Raw genomic sequence first — 17,254 nt, forward strand, 5'->3', positions numbered from 1 at the left:
TTTTTTACATCCCACCTCTTCCATGGCAGGTGTGATCTGTGATGTCACTCAGGGAGACGAGCATGACTGAAGAGTCATCTCTATAAAACATGGCTGTCACGGGTCTCAGCCAGGGGAAGCAGTTGGCTGACACACACACGCTAAACACGCGGGGTCTAGAATCAGCGGTCAGGACACACACACACGCATAAACACGCGGGGTCTAGAATCAGCGGTCAGGACACACACACGCTAAACACGCGGGGTCTAGAATCAGCGGTCAGGACACACATCACGCTCTGCCCGTCTCCCGGCCTCACTTCATCAAGGTATGAACAGATTTGGCAGGACTTGCACACTATCACAGATTACATGTGAGTAAGACCATTAAACCAGGTTAACATCAGCAAGGCCGTGGGGCCAGACAGAATACCAGGACGCATACTCAGAGCATGCGCTGATTAGCTGGCAAGTGTCTTCACTGAAATGTTCAACCTATCCCTGACCCGGTCTGTAATACCAACTTGTTTCAAGCACACCATCATAGTCCCCATGCCCACGAATGCCAAGGTAACCTGCCTATAGCCACCTATAGCCATGAAACGCTTTGAAAGGCTGGTCATGACTCACATCAACACCATCATCCCAGACACCCTGGACCCACTCCAATTCGCATACCGCCTTAACAGATCCACAGAGGAAGCAATCTCTATTGCACTCCACACAGCCCTCACCCACCTGGACAAAGGGAATACCTATGTACGAATTCTGTTCATTGACTACAGCACAGCATCGAACCGTATAGTCCCCTCCAAGCTCATCACCAAGCTCAGGACTTCCTGATGGGCAGCCCCCAGGTGGTGAGGGGAAGCAACAACATATCCGCCACTCTGACCATCAACTCGTGGGCCCCTCATGGGTGTGTGCTTAGTCCCCGCCTGTAGTCTCTGTTCACCCACGTGTTTGCGGTTGACAAAATGGTGGTAGGACTGATGACAATGAGGCAGCCTTTTAAAGAGGAGGTCAGAGACCTGGCAGTGTGGTGCCAGGACAACAACCTCTCTCTTAACATCAACAAGTTAGGAGGAAATGGAGGTGCGAGCACTAAAGAATGAACATGGTCATACATACCCACACAGTTGTGAAGAGGGCACAACAGGGCCTCTTCCCCTTCAATAGGCTGAAAAGATTTGGATCCTCAAAAGCTCCACAGCTGCACTATTGAGAGCATCTTGACTGGCTGCATCACCGCTTGGTACTGCAACTGCAAGGCACCCGAGCGCAAGGTGCTACAGAGGGTGGTGAGAACGGCCCAGTACATCCCTAGGGCCGAGCTCTCTGCCATCCATGACTTCTATACCAGGGGGTGTCAGAGGAAGGCCCAAATAACTGTCAAAGACTACAGCCACCCAAGCCATAGACTGATCCCTCTGCTACCGCACGGCAAGTGATACCAGTACACCAAGTCTGGAACCAACAGGACCCTGAACAGCTTCTACCCCCAAGACTGCTAAGCAAGACTGATAAATAGCTAATCAAATGACTGCCCAGACTACCTGCAAATACCCTTTTTTGCACTAATTCTCTTGCACTGACTCTATGCACACACACTGGACTCTACCCACACACACACAGACATACTTACACTGACACCCCACCACACACATACACTGCATACCCCCACGCACACATAACACGCGCACACATGCATACTGACGCCCACACACACACACACACACGCACACTCACACACACTTTTACACTCACCACATATGCTGTTGCTACAGTCTATTATCTATTCTGTTGCCTAGTCACTTTCTCCTACCTATGCAGATGCCTTATTCACACCCTTTGACTTTTTCCACATTTTGTTGTGTTACAGCCTGAATTTAAAATAAATGACTTTGAGATTTAGTGTCACTGGTCTACACACAACACCCCATAATGTCAAAGTGGAATTATGTTTTAAGAAATGTTTACAAATGAATAAAAAGCGAAAAGCTGACATGTCCTGAGTCAATAAGTATTTAAACCCTTCATTACGGCAAGCCTAAATAAGTTCAGGAGTACGAATGTGCTTAACAAGTCACATAATATGTTGCATGGACTCTGTGTGCAACAATAGTGTTTAACATGATTTTGAATGACTACCTCATCTCTGTACCCCAAACATACAATTATCTCTAAGGTCCCTCATCGAGGAGGGGATTTCAAACACATATTCAACAACAAAGTCCAGGGAGGTTTTCCAATGCCTCGCAAAGAAGGGCACCTATTGGTAAATGGGTACAAAATAAAAATAAACAGACATTGAATATCCCTTTGAGCATGGTGAAGTTGTGAAGTTATTAATTACACTTTAGATGGTGTACCAATACACCCAGTCACTACAAAGATACAGATCAGCGTTCAACACCATAGTACCCTCAAAGCTCATCACTAAGTTAAGGACCCTGGGACTAAACACCTCCCTCTGTACCTGAATCCTGGACTTCCTGACAGGCTGCCCCAGTTGGTAAGGGTAGGTAACAACACATCTGCCACGCTGATCCTAAACACGGGAGCCCCTCAGGGGTGCATGCTCAGTCCCCTCCTGTACTCCCTGTTCACCCATGACCCCATGGCCAAACACAACTCCAACACCATCATTAAGTTTGCCGACGACACAACAGTGGTTGGCCTGATCACCGACAATGATGAGACAGTCTATACAGAGGAGGTCAGAGACCTGGCAGTGTGGTGTCAGGACAACAACCTTTCCCTCAATATGATCAAGACAAAGGAGATGATTGTAGACTACAGGAAAAGGAGGACCGAGGACACGCCCCCATTCTCATTGATGGGGCTGTAGTGGATCAGGTTGAGAGATTCAAGTTCCTCGGTGTCCACATTACCAACAAACTATCATGGTCCAAACACACCAAGACAGTAGTGAAGAGGGCACGACAAAGCCTATTACCCCTCAGGAGACTGAAAAGATTTGGCATGGGTCCTCAGATCCTCAAAAAGTTCTACAGTTGCACCATTGAGAGCATCCTGACTTGTTGCATCACCACCTGGTATGGCAACTGCTCGGCCTCCGACTGTTCGCAAGGCACTACGGTGGGTAGTGCGTACGGCCCAGTACATCACTGGGATCAAGCTTACTGCCATTAATTATTCATGTTGCTCCTTAATTATTATTATATTTTTTTTCATTAAAAAAAACATTGACTTCAGTTCATTTTAGTTAATACTTTTTTAACACTTATTTTTCATGAAACTGCATTGTTGGTTAAGGGCTTGTAAGTAAGCATTTCACTGTTGTATTTGGCACATGTGACAAATACAATTGGATTTGATTTTGATTTGATTTGATACCGGCGTCCTTCCTGGAAGGAAATTGCTCTAGGATTTCACCATGAGGCCAATGGTGATTTAAAGCAGTTACAGAGTTGAATGGTTGTGAGAAAACTGAGGATGGTCATCAACACTGTACTTACTCCACAACACTAACCTAAATGACAGAGTGAAAAGAAGGAAGGCGTACAGAATAACAAATATTCCAAAACATGCGTCCTGTGTGGAAAAATGCACTTAAGAAATATTGGGGTAAATCCAACACAACAGGAGTTTTAATATTTTGTGCATGGTGGTGGGCTGCATCATGTTATGGGTATGCTTGTCATTGGCAAGGACTAGGGAGTTTTTTTGTATAAAAATACATGTAATATAGCAGTCTGCTTTCCAACAGACACTGGAAGAGGAATTCACCTTTCAGCGAGACAATAACCTGAATCACAAGGCCAAATCTACACAGGAGTTGCTAACCAAGATGACATTGAATGTTCCTGAGTGGCCTAGTTACAGTTTTGACTTAATTCGCCTTGAAAATCTATAGCAAGACTTGAAAATGGCTGTCTAGACATGATCAACAACCAACTTGACAGAGCTTAAAGAATAAAAAAATATATATATCATGGGAAAATATTGTACAACTCAGGTGTGAAAAGCTCTTAGAGACTTACCCAAAAAGACTCACAGCTGTAATCGCTGACAATGATGATTCTAACATGTATTGACTCAGGGGGTTGAATACTTATTTTATTGAGATATATTAGTGTTTTATTTTTCATAAATGTTTAATAAACGTTCACATTTTTCTTCCACTTTGACATTACAGAGTATTTTGTATAGATCAATGATAAGAAATACAATTAAATCCATTTGAATCCCACTTTGTAACACAACAAAACGTGCAAAAGTCAAGGGGTGTGAATACTTACTGAAGGAACATACACACCACAGCAAACACTCTCCTCTCGCCTCCTCCCTAGATGTTAACTTCAGAGCGACAGTGCAGCCCGGGGCCTCCATCATCGACATGGTCAACGTGACGACATCACCCAGCAGCAATGCCACCCCAGAGGGTCTGACAGAGAGGGGGCTGGTGGTCCTGGGCCAGAGGAAAGAGTATGATTACAACTACTTTGCCCTGGTGCTGGGTGTGCCGCTCATCCTGATCATCATCCTGGGCAACGTACTTGTGTGTCTGAGCGTGCTCACTGAGCGCTCCCTGAAGACTGCCACCAACTACTTCATCATCAGCCTGTCTGTGGCCGACCTACTGCTGGCTGTACTGGTGCTGCCCCTCTATGTCTACTCTGAGGTGAGGGAGGAGTGGAGAGTGTGTTAGTATGTGTGTCTGCATGTGTGTGTGTGTGTGTGTGTGTTAGTATGTGTGTCTGCGTGTGTGTGTGTGTGTGTGTGTGTGTGTGTGTGTGTGTGTGTGTGTGTGTGTGTGTGTGTGTGTGTGTGTGTGTGTGTGCGTGCGTGTGTGTAAGTTGACCTTCCCTCCATGCATGACCTCTTAAATTGGGCGTCAGGTAGCCTAGTGGTTAGAACATTGGACAAGTAATCGAAAGGTTGCTAGATTGAATCCCCCGAGCTGACAAGGTAAAAATCTGTCGTTCTGCCCCTGAACAAGGCAGTTAACCCACCGTTCCTAGGCCGTCATTGAAAACAAGAATTTGTTCTTAACTGACTTGCCTAGTTAAAAAAAAATCAAATATATATATATATATTGAAGAAACACATACTGTAGTTTTGTCCAATTTACCTGCCCTGTCTGTCTCTTCGTAGTTTAAAGTCCATTGCCAACAGGACTGACAACCTGTTGTTGGTGTTGTTGTCATTGTTGCTGTGTTTCCCAGTTCCTGGGTGGTACCTGGACCCTGAGCACATACATCTGTGATGCTCTGATGACCATGGATGTCATGCTGTGCACCGCCTCCATCCTCAACCTATGTGCCATCAGCGTGGACAGGTGAGTCCTTCTGTCTCAACTTCGCCTGGACACTGTGGTAACACATGGCTGTCAGTTCACACTAGTTTTCAATACCACAATACCCTCTTTGACCTGTCTAGTTACGGTACACTGGACTCTGAAACCTAGTAACAACACATGTCCACCCACAGGGCACAAACTGGTTGAATCAACGTTGTTTCAATGTAATTTGTCAACATATTGTGATGTGGAATATACGTGGAAAAGACATTGGATTTGAAAAAAGTAATTAACTGTTGTTCTGAGGGCTACATTTCTATCACAGGATTATGTCATCATGGTAACCAGCTTGTCAACATAGGAATATCTTGTATATAAACCTTGAATTTGTAACTCTAAAACAATGTCAGATCTTCAGTGTTATATCTGCTGTCCGAATAAAAAAAAGCAATAGGCTGGGCAGCACCTCCTACTGGAGAATTGATCTATCTACAGTTACCCAGTTACAGTTAGCTCACTGGTCACCATAGCAGAACCCACCCGTAGCACGCGCTCCAGCAGGTAGATTTCACTGGTCACCCCCAAAGCCAATTACTCCTTTGGCTGCCTTTCCTTCCAGTTCTCTGCTGCCAATGGCTGGAACGAATTGCAAAAATAAATCAATGAAGCTGGAGACTCATAACGTTAAGCAGCTCACAGAGAATAGCCCATCTGTAAATACCCCATCCAACTACCTCATCCCCATACTGTTATTTATTTTATTTATTTTGCTCCTTTGCACCCCAGTATCTCTACTTGCACATTCATCTTCTGCACATCTATCACTCCAGTGTTTAATTGCTATATTGTAATTATTTCACCACTATGGCCTATTTATTGCCTTACCTCCCTTATCCTACCTCATTTGCACACACTGTATATAGACTTTTCTATTGTATTATTGATTGTATGTTTGTTTATTCCATGTGTAATTCTGTGTTGTTGTTTGTGTTGCACGGCTTTGCTTTATCTTGGCCAGGTCGCAGTTGTAAATGAGAACTTGTTCTCAACTAGCCTACCTGGTTGAATAAATAAAAACTTTGGTGTCCCTGGTTAAATAAAAAAAAACTTTGGTGTCCCATCCAGGGTTTTTAACCAAGCCCTATAACTTTGATATTTGGTACTGACTATTACCAATGTGCTATCATGAGAATGATTGTTGAGAGATCTCCACTTAAAACAAAAAAACAAAATAGATTCACTGCTGCTATCGAAGTCATTAGAAAAGGGTAGGTTTAGCAGAGTAAATCAAATGTGACCATACTCTTATCTCTCATATATCATAAATGATGTTATTTAGGCCTATAAGCTATAGGATTTGCAAAGTCATCCACAGCTATTGTTTTATTTCAACCCAGAATTCAACAAAAAATAGACAATACAATAAGGCTAGGGTTTCAAGCTCTGGTTGATTTCTAATTTAATGATATTTAGTGATGTTGAATTGTGTAGTTGGTTGTCAGCACAACCAAATATCAACATTTGAAGGAGATGCATCTTCTGCTTGGATAGTTCCATTTGTGTCACTGACTTAGTCTGCCTTTAATTCCAGTTTGTCTACAAATTAACAATTGATACGTTGGATTCACATATGCATCTCAAACAAAATCAAAGTGAAACTTGATTTAAAGTGCTTTTAAAGTTTGATTTGATCTAGTTCTATTCTTTAAGACAAACTGGAATTAAAGCCAGACTAAGTTAGTGGCACAAATAGAACTATCCAAGCAGAAGATCATGTTGATATTTGACAACCAAACACAATTCGATATTACTTTTGTAATACAGTAAATAAGCCTAGAGTTAAGGCTATCTTACAAACAAATGTAACCTTAAATGAGTAACACATACGTGGCCACATTGAGGATACTGCAACTATGAATGTATTCTCATGTAATCATTAAAGCGTGTATATTCAAAATGGCATGCATAGCTCGTCTCAGGTCTGTGGAGATCATCACAATTTCTGTAATTATCTATGCAAAATCTTGAACCGCATTGATCACTTGCACCATGTACTTTTAATGTAATCTCAACTGCAATCCAGGTCATTTGGTTACGCTATTAGACGAAGCACAGTGATAACACAGTAATCTTTTCTATAAATAAACCACAAATTAAACATTGTTTGGCACTGGAATTTGTTTGTGCCTTTAGATGGTTGAAAGCCTCGTGATAACTACTTTTGGCCCTCTTTTTGAGTGGGTGAATATGGGTTGTAAATGTCTTTGATCAAAATGTCAACCAAATATTACCCAATTATCCATGTTGAAATGACACGTCTCCAGTACGAATGATGAGTTAACAAAAAATTGCAAAGAACTACTGCAATATCTCTGAGTTATTGGTCGAACAAGGAAAAGATTGATAACACAAGCTTTTCTTCAAAAAGATTTCTTCAAGAAATACCCTGTGTGTGTTCTTTATTTATGAAAGCAACACAGAGAGCCATTAAAAACACCAAAAACAATATCTTCAACTTGCAAGTTCAATATCTCTTTCTAATGTCTGTAGCGAGCTCTGTAGCGAGCTCTGTAGCGAGCCCTGTCACTCACAGTAATCCCCCAAATCATTCTGCCAGTCTGTGAGAAGAGCGTAGCTAGACCATTAGCAGACATCACACAGTGAATGCTAACTGATGGCTGTGGTCTATAGGAGGCTAATGGAACCATAGCTCTGGAACCCCCTCATCGACCCAATCATCAAGACCCACTAATTACTCAACACAGCGAGAAGCAAACTCACGCCAACCACCCAGGGGACTCTACCCGAAACAACATCTGAGGGCTCCAATAGTTTCTAAGGCAAAGCAAAAACAAACCAACTGTAAAATATAAGATAAGCATTCAATGGGTTCCACACAGCACACACTTCCTGCTAGTTAAATGTTATATCCCTAGCGTTGTGCGGCTCGTGAGACTGACAGGTTCCATAGCATTGTGGTGTTGTTAGATTTCACAATGTAATTAATTCAACATGGTATCTAATCAATAGATTGAGATTCATTGGATTTATTAGACAGGAGAAGTAGGGTAGAGCCAGGTTGTGGAGGGTGGAGTTGAGTGGAGTTATGAATGAAGGTGAATATTATTGTAACTTTATCTGTGGCATTCTAGTGCCTCCACATCTAAGTTTACTTTGAAGGTGGATCACAGAACAGCTTTGAACAACTTTCAGGTTTTTCAAATGCTTCCAAAACAGCCACTATGTCCTCTGAGTATTTCCCTACTGCATTGGCCTGTTTGAAGTCCCTCCATGTTAAATTGATGTATTTATGTATTGTAAATGTAGACTATGTTATTTACTTTGATCCGTGTCCCAGCAGGTACATAGCCATGGTGGCAGCAGTGCCCCTGAAGTACAACAGGTGTGCTCTATGTATTTGAAATGTATTTTATCCCCTGATGTGTGTGTCCCTGCAGGTACATAGCGGTGGTGGTGCCACTGAAGTATAACAGGAACCAGTTCAGCTTGCGGCAGCTGGTCCTCATTACGGCCACCTGGGTTCTCTCCCTGGGCGTCGCCAGTCCAGTCATCTTCGGCCTCAACCAGGTGCCGGGCCGCGACCCCACCGTGTGCAAGCTGGAGAACGACAGCTTCGTGGTCTACTCCTCAGTGTGCTCCTTCTTTGTGCCTTGCCCTGTCATGCTCTTCCTGTACTACTGGATGTTCCGGGGGTTGAGACGCTGGAGCTCAGGCAGGAGCCGCTCCCAGCTGATGAGGGGAGGGAAAAGGAGCCTGTCCCTGCGCCTCAGCTCCGCCCTGCAGAGGGAGAACGCAGGGGTCAGGGCGGGTGCCAAGGAGAAGGTGGTGTACCTCATGCCCACAGCTCTCAGCCCGATGTCACCGTCAGCTGAATCGATGGCGTCGCCCACAGCGACCCTGGGGGTGGAGGACAAGCAGCAGGATGGTTTGGGGGCGGGCGTGGCGGAGAGCGACCCCATGACTACCCAGATGGACAGCGTTTCGGACGCGGACCCCACGGAGAGGCCACCTAGGCAGGGGAAGAGCCTGAAGGAGAATGGGCTGGCCCACGCTAAGGCTAATAAGAGGGGGCGCCGTAACAGCAAGAGTAGCAGAGTGAGTGGGAGGGAGCGAAAAGCCATGAAGGTTCTTCCTGTTGTAGTTGGTAGGTATGTGTACGTGTGTGTGTGTGTGTGTGTGTGTGTGTGTGTGTGTGTGTGTGTGTGTGTGTGTGTGTGTGTGTGTGTGTGTGTGTGTGTGTGTGTGTGTGTGTGTGTGTGTGTGTGTGTGTGTGTGTGTTTACACAAATCATATCAACAAAGCACATTTGCAAGAAAACAGGGGGTTGCGGTGAGCTTAAATAGTATTCATTACAAAAACATGGGGGGACATGGAAATGAGGGGTTCCTGATTGTTGACACATCAACTAGGATTAAAGCGCATGGCTGTTTGTGATTGTTGCTGTTTCGGTAATCAGTGCCTGTACTGGAGGGTGAATGGTTTCACCTCTTCTCTGAGTATACAGTATATCCAGTTTCTCAAGCTCCGGTTCAGTGTGCGTCAATCCATAGCTAGAGGACTCCTACTCTCTCCAGGAGTGAGAATAATATTTTTTTGTCTTAATTTGTTGAACGAACCCGTGGACCGAGTTGGATCAGGGAGATCAAAAGTACAGGTCAGTTCCCTCATGCCATGGGCAGCGAGGCCGAGAACATTTTCTAATCGCTCACCTTTGCATCAAAGTCTGCTTTCTCATCCTCTGAAAACTATTTTCCCAAACGGAGTGTCATTCACAAGCGTATCTGTTTCTATCAACGAGTACAGCGACCTGGGGGAAAAGGCAGAGACATTCATCAGAGCCCTTAGCGAGCTCTCAGAGCATTGTGACTTTGATGTGAATAGAGATCAGCATATTCAGAACCAAAGTGTTGTGGGCATACTGGATAAAGGACTGTGTCCTACACTGCAGTTGATGGCAGATCTCACGTTAGCAACTACAGTCCGTCAGTCAGAGAAAGTTAGCACGCAAGTAAGCCAGCAGGGAGAAGCCGCGTGCTATGTGCAGGAGATTGCACGGGGGGCACAAGAAGATTGCAAAACGGCGAAAATGAGAACAGAGATTCAAAGGACACGGAGAGTGCAGAAGGAAAATGCCGCAGGTGTGGGAAAATGTAACATAAAGAGCAGAAAAGATGTCCAGCTTTCAACAGAACATGCAACAAGTGTCAGTAAACAAGGCATTGGGAAAGAATGTGTCACACAAAATCAGTTGGTGAATTTATTGTTTTCAGATCCGTTAGCAATGCCGATAGGAGTGATGACCAATGGGCAGTGCAATTTGTCATTGGTGCAACACCTGTAAAATGTTTCATTGACACTGGAGCAGATGCTAGTGGGGCGGCAGGTAGCCTAGTTGTCAGAGCATTGGGCCAGTAACCGAAAGGTTGCTGGATTGAATCCCGAGCTGACAAGGTAAGAAATCTGTCATTCTGCCACTGAGCAAGGCAGTTAACCCACTGTTCACCTGGCGCGGTGGATGTTGATTATGGCAGCCCACCACACCATTCTGATTCCGAGGGTTTGGGTTAAATGTGGAAGACGCATTCAGTTGTACAACTGACTAGGTATCCCCCCTTTCCCTAGTCTAATGCATGAAGAGACATTTGATATGCTCATTCCAGAGAAAACACTGCAGACAGAGTGTGAACAACTAACTCAGCCGGTCAACAGCAGCCGAGATTGGCCTGGTGAAACGCATCGAATGACGCATTTGGAGAACGTGGCTTGCTCAACACAGCCAATGAAAATACAACTGAAAGAGAACACACAGCCATATGCAGTGCACAAAGCGCACAGAATCCCAATATGCAGAAGGTGAAAGAGGAGCTGTGCAGAATGGAGGAAAATGACATTGTGGAGAAGGCGATGCAGCTAACAGATTGGTGTGGACCCATGGTGCCTGTCCTGAAGAAAAAGGGAAAAATATGTGTGGGTTTGAAAAAGCTTACTGAAGCAGTGAAAATGGAACAGTTCATCCTACCACCTCAGCAAAGCTGAGCGGAGCCAGAGTATTCTCAACAAAGGGATCCGGCAAGTGGCTTTTGGCAAACACCCCTACACTGTGACAGCAGAAAGTTGACAACCTTTATTACACCTTTTGACAGGTGCTGTTTCTGCCGTCTGCCGTTTGGGATCTCGAGCCCTCCAGAAATCTTCCAAAACAAAATGGAGACATTGCAAGGCCTCAAGACAGCCCCCGTTTTTATGGATGACATTTTGGTATATGCTAATACTATAGAGGAGCACAACGAGGGACTAAAAAGAGTCCTGCAGAAGATTGAGTCAACCAGACTAAAGTTGAACAGAGAAAAGTGAGTCCTCAGGCAAACAAATCCACGCTTCCTGGGACACCTCATTGACTCATCAGGAGTCAGGTCTGATTCAGAGAAAGTGGAGGCCATCAGGCAACTTTACCCACCAGAGAACTTGCAGGAGCTGAAGAGAGTTCTTGGGATGGTTAAATAACTAGGGAAGTACATCCCCAACCTTTCCACAGTGGGTCAACCACTGCATGAGCTCCTGAGGTCAAATCAAATCAAATCAAATGAAATTTTATTGGTCACATACATATGGTTAGCAGATGTTAATGCGAGTGTAGTGAAATGCTTGTGCTTCTAGTTCCGACAGTGCAGTAATAACTAACAAGTAATCTAACAATTCCACAACAACTACCTAATACACACAAATCTAAAGGGATGTAATAAGAATATGTACATATATATATATGGATGAGCAATGGCCGAGCGGCACAAGAACTAATAGATGGTATAAAATACAGTATATACATATGAGATGAGTAATGTAAGATATGTAAACATTATTAAAGTGGCATTATTTAAAATGACTAGTGATCCATTTATTAAAGTGGACAATGATTCGAATCTGTATGTAGGCAGCAGCCTCTCTGTGTTAGTGATGGTTGTTTAACAGTCTGATGGCTTTGGGCGTGGGAGTGGGATCACGCACAGCAGGCGGCGTCCCAGCGCCTCAAAGTACTTCTAACGACTTCCCCAGTTCCTGATGTTCGAGACAATTCGAGAAATATCTATATGGCCTGGAGGTTTTCAAGCCAGTGACCACAAGCCCTTGGTCCCACCAATGAACAGCAAAGACTTGGATAATGTGGCTTTACGGTGCCAGAGACTACTCCCGCAGCTCATGAGGTTCTAACCCACGGCGGAGTACGCGCCAGGCAAAACGTGGGTCGTGGCGGACACTCTTGTCAAGGAGTCCGTTGACACTCGCGGAAGAGGAAACTGACACGCACACGGACGTGGAGTGTTACATCGCAGCCGTAATCAACAACATACCTTTTACACAGACAGAAGAACGGAGAGCATCAGAGTTGCCACCGCAGCAGATGGTAAAATACAGACAGTGATCAAGTACATCAGGTCAAGACTGGCCTGAACATGTGAGTAAAAACCCCAGTCACAGTCCGAGATTTTTATTCAGCGAAAAGTGAAAGAGTACAATGGTATGGTCACAAGAAAGAATCGCATACTAGTACCACAGACACAGCGGGCAGGCAATCTTGATAGAATACACAATGGACATCAAGGTCTGACTAAACGCAGAGAGAGGGCCAACGCCTCAGTATCTCATCAGAGCTAAAGATAAAGGTTATGTCAGTCTCGTTGTGAGCTTCGAAAGGAACAGCAAAGTGAGCCACTCATCTCAACGCTGTTCCCTGACAGGCCATGGAAAAGAATTGCTCTGGATCTATGTGAGCATAACAAACAAAACCATCTGATTATATCTGACTATGACTCAAGATTCATTGAGATACTACACATGCCTACAACCACGGTACACAGGTCGCCCCGAAGCTGAAAGGAACCTTTTCAAGGTATGGGATTGCAGATGAGGTCGTTAGTGACAATGGGGCCCCAATTCCCTAGTTCCGAGTTCAAAGAAATGGCAAAGCAGCTTGAGGTTAAGCACATTACTTCCGGCGCTCACAACCCTCAGGGTAAAGGTCACGCCGAAACGAGGATTCTGAAGCAGAAAGACCCACTGGTTGGTCTCATGTGCCACAGATCAAACCCAATGCACGACAACGGGAGCAAGCCCAGCAGAGCTCCTCATGGGTAGAGAACTCTGAATGAAACTCCCAACGTTGGAGAGAAACCTCCAACCTAAAAGTGGCCCAACAAAAAGACATCAGGCTAAAGGACGCAGCAGAAAAGAGGAAACAAGCCTTCTACTACAACCAGCCATCACGGGGCGAGACCATTACAGTTGCTACTGCCAGGAGAAACAGTGCTCACCGAAACGAGTAGACGACACCTGCAGGGGTAACAGGGGAAAGCATCACACCCAGGTTGACGTCGTCGAGATGCAGAAAGGAGGAACACTACGACGTAACTGTCGCCGCCACCAGACAGTGCCTACCCCAACTAAAGGTTTAACGCCTTCTTCTCCTTGACTGCTTGTCAAGGACTTTTACTTACCAAGTCTGGAAGGGTTTGTAAACCAGTTGTCAGACTGGACCTGTAAAGAACAACTATAGAAACCAAGAGACATTAAAAAGAGACACTACAGATCAATATACAGGGGGGGGGGGGGGGCGTTGCTTTATTGTTCTTTCAAAACCTTTTCAGTAACATTGTTTCTGTGTATTGCTATTCTGAAGTGCGGTTGCTTCCATTATGGTTACACTCATTTGTAGAAGGTGTTAAAAGGCAAATGTGTTAAAGTTAAAGGGGGAGATGTCATAGTATGCACCACAGTGGGAGGTCATAAAGCAGTACGTTAGTTATCTTGAGTCTTTCCGGTGAGACGCGCATCAAATCAACTTACCTAGAATGGTTGTAGCACGACAAAATGTGGCTGTAGCACGACAAAATGTGGCTGTAGCACGACAAAATGTGGTTGTAGCACGACAAAATGTGGTTGTAGCACGACAAAATGTGGCTGTAGCACGACAAAATGTGGCTGTAGCACGACAAAATGTGGCTGTAGCACGACAAAATGTGGTTGTAGCACGACAAAATGTGGTTGTAGCACGACAAAATGTGGTTGTAGCACGACAAAATGTGGTTGTAGCACGACAAAATGTGGTTGTAGCACGACAAAATGTGGTTGTAGCACGACAAAATGTGGCTGTAGCACGACAAAATGTGGCTGTAGCACGACAAATGTGGCTGTAGCATGACAATTGTGGAATAAGTCAAGGGGTGTGAATACTTTCTGAAGACACTGGGGAGACGATGGTGTTAGACGGTGTTGTTGTTCCACAGATTTAACAGGATGTGTTGAGCACTATGCTAGTGTTGTTGTTCCACAGATTTAGCAGGATGTGTTGAGCACTATGCTAGTGTTGTTGCTCCACAGATTTAGCAGGATGTGTTGAGCACTATGCTAGTGTTGTTCCTCCACAGATTTAGCAGGATGTGTTGAGCACTATGCTAGTGTTGTTGTGAAAAGTGAAGGAAGGAATGAATAATACCACCCTCCACAGTATAGTCTCTTCCCACAATGCTGGACCTATTTGCATACTGTACTAATGCAGGACCGCATCTATCCACTGACAAACCAACTCCCGCTGTGTCTGAACAGACAAAGCAGGGAGAAATAGAGTCCGTAGTCTATGTGTTGTGGATCTAAACTGTGTCATACCATATGTGTGTGTGCGTGAACAGGTGTGAGTGTTGGCACGTGCTGAATGAGTGGAAAATATGACATACACACAACCATTGTCTACGTACATCTACGCACATCTACTAGGATGTCGCTCACACCATGACTGGCACAGGCCATGTGTACAGGCAGAGCTGACTAACTTTACTCAGTGTGACAACGCTATCATGGCATGTTTGCTGGAAAGGTGATGAAGTGTTACCAGCTAGTTAGCTTGCGACCAAATATAGAGTTAACACGTGATGTAAGTGTCTGTAAGGCCTCGTACATTATGGTAATGCAGCTCGCAGTACAAGAGGAGGACGCTATCTCCTCGGAAACAGCCACTTGATTGCAATCTTCTACCATGGTTCACATGATCTGTGCAAACACTTTTTCATGCCACATGCATCTGTTCTACACACCTGCACACAGAAAATACAAATCCAGTAACTTTATATGCAGCTACAGTCTGCCTGTCATAGACAGCTTTCCCTCAATGGGACGTCACATGATATTTACCATCTCACGTTATACCAACATACTTGCATTAAACACAACCTCTATAAGCAGTGTCTGTCATGAACACCTTTTCCTCAATATCATAGCACATTGATGTTTACCATCTCACATTATGGTAATATACTGTAGTTTTGTATCCCTTGCCATGTATTGATTCATTGAAAATACTGACTGCTTCACCTTTTCCCTCTTCCTCCCCCTCTTCCTCCCCCCTCTTCTTCTCCTCCCCACCCCTCCGCCTCCTCCCCTCCTCTTCCGCCCTCTTCTTACCTATACCAGGTGTGTTCCTAGCCTGCTGGACGCCTTTCTTTGTGGTACATGTGACCAACGTGCTGTGCGTGTCCTGCAAAATCAGCCCCACTCTGATCTCCGTGGTAACGTGGCTGGGCTACGTCAACAGTGCTGTCAACCCCATCATTTACACTGCCTTCAACGCAGAGTTCCGAAATGTCTTTCACAAACTTCTCTGCTGTCGAGCATGAAACCTGAGTTCTGAGATCTCTTTGACAAACTATTCATTGAGATAGAACAACATTTATCTTTATGGTTCAACCTGAGACCTGAATTCTAGAATGTTGCTCTCGGCCATGAGACCTGAATTAAATTATCTTTCACAAAACTCCTCGGTTGCTGGATGTGAGAGGGACTTCTTTACCCAAAGGGGTTTTCCTGGATTTAAGTGCTGGCCGAACGTGAGGTTGTCAAAATGGATGAACAATACAGGGGACAACATGACAGGATTTGACTGATGCCTTAGTTGACATATTGTGAACTGAAAGACAGTGGCTCACTGTATCTGATGTTTCTACATTGAAGTTGATACTGTGCGAAATATTGCTTGGTTACAGAAGATGGTGAATACTGTTAATATCATAGCCCAAAGGCATAAAATATGTGAACAACGTGCACACTTAAGAACATCTAACTATTTGATATGTGAGTTTTGATCTCTCTCAGAATGAAATGTTGATGTTATGTACGGTTCTCAGTTTTGATTTAATAATGTGCAGGTTTTCTGTATTGGTATTGCATTTCATTTTCTTTCGAATTGACTTTGTCTCCATTTATCCTGAGGATTTGGGAGACTTTAGGGACATAGGGTGGCTCAAGAGGAACTTCAATTATACAGCAAACATAGTTAAATCAAAAATGCAAAAAAAACACTCCATTTTCTATCATGTGGATTACAGACATTGCCTGTAGATAATATTATGAACATTTACGCCACCAGAAGGGACAAATGACAGACTTCAGGGCCAACATTGTGGGAAGAACTATTTAAGATGATGTCATTTGTAAAGTTATACTACGACCTATTTTGACGAAAGTGCTGTGAATGTGACAAATGTAAACAACTCTCTTTGTCGTCGATGGAAAAATAATAAAACATGTTCCATATGATGATACTAAATGATACGTAGTGTGATACTTTACTATATGATACGTATGATGATGCGTATGATGATGCGTATGATGATGCGTATGATGATGCGTATGCCATATTTTCCCTACGTACGAAACTGAGAACACTAGTCGCAATCAGAGTTAAATCATTTCAGCCCAAATGACATAGATAAAAATCTATTTGTCCATGTCACTGAGAGCGATACGGAATGTTGGTCGATTCCCCCATCAAAAGCCACAGAAGACACTGCCATATTACACAACACAGGAAATGACCATTACATGTGAAATGATCCCTGTCTGTTATCTACAAGGGGGAGAGAGAAACTCAATCATGCAATTTCACCTCAAGCGTTAAGGCTTGAGTGCTGGGCTTAATGCGGTGTCTTTGCTGTGGCTGGT

The 17,254-nt window shown here is 44.3% G+C and overlaps 1 protein-coding gene across 1 annotated transcript; it reads left to right on the forward strand.

Moving 5' to 3' along the window:
* The first annotated feature begins 4,301 nt into the window (after positions 1 to 4,301).
* drd4-rs (dopamine receptor D4 related sequence) lies at positions 4,302 to 16,862 on the forward strand. Its single transcript, XM_020453024.2, has 4 exons — positions 4,302 to 4,627; positions 5,172 to 5,284; positions 8,704 to 9,410; positions 15,728 to 16,862. Exons 1-4 carry the CDS (start codon positions 4,343 to 4,345, stop codon positions 15,928 to 15,930), a joined length of 1,308 nt encoding a protein of 435 aa, XP_020308613.2. The 5' UTR covers positions 4,302 to 4,342; the 3' UTR covers positions 15,931 to 16,862.
* The last annotated feature ends 392 nt before the right edge of the window (positions 16,863 to 17,254 follow it).

This window comes from Oncorhynchus kisutch, linkage group LG19 (genome assembly GCF_002021735.2).
Source record: "Oncorhynchus kisutch isolate 150728-3 linkage group LG19, Okis_V2, whole genome shotgun sequence".
Taxonomy (NCBI): domain Eukaryota; kingdom Metazoa; phylum Chordata; class Actinopteri; order Salmoniformes; family Salmonidae; genus Oncorhynchus; species Oncorhynchus kisutch.

Excerpts from the sequence above, each read along its gene's own strand:
- drd4-rs (XM_020453024.2), top strand. The coding sequence starts at position 4,343 with ATGGTCAACGTGACGACATCACCCAGCAGCAATGCCACCCCAGAGGGT. Across the intron at positions 5,285-8,703 it reads TGTGCCATCAGCGTGGACAG|GTACATAGCGGTGGTGGTGC; the intron begins GTGAGTCCTTCT and ends GTGTCCCTGCAG. Across the intron at positions 9,411-15,727 it reads GGTTCTTCCTGTTGTAGTTG|GTGTGTTCCTAGCCTGCTGG; the intron begins GTAGGTATGTGT and ends TACCTATACCAG.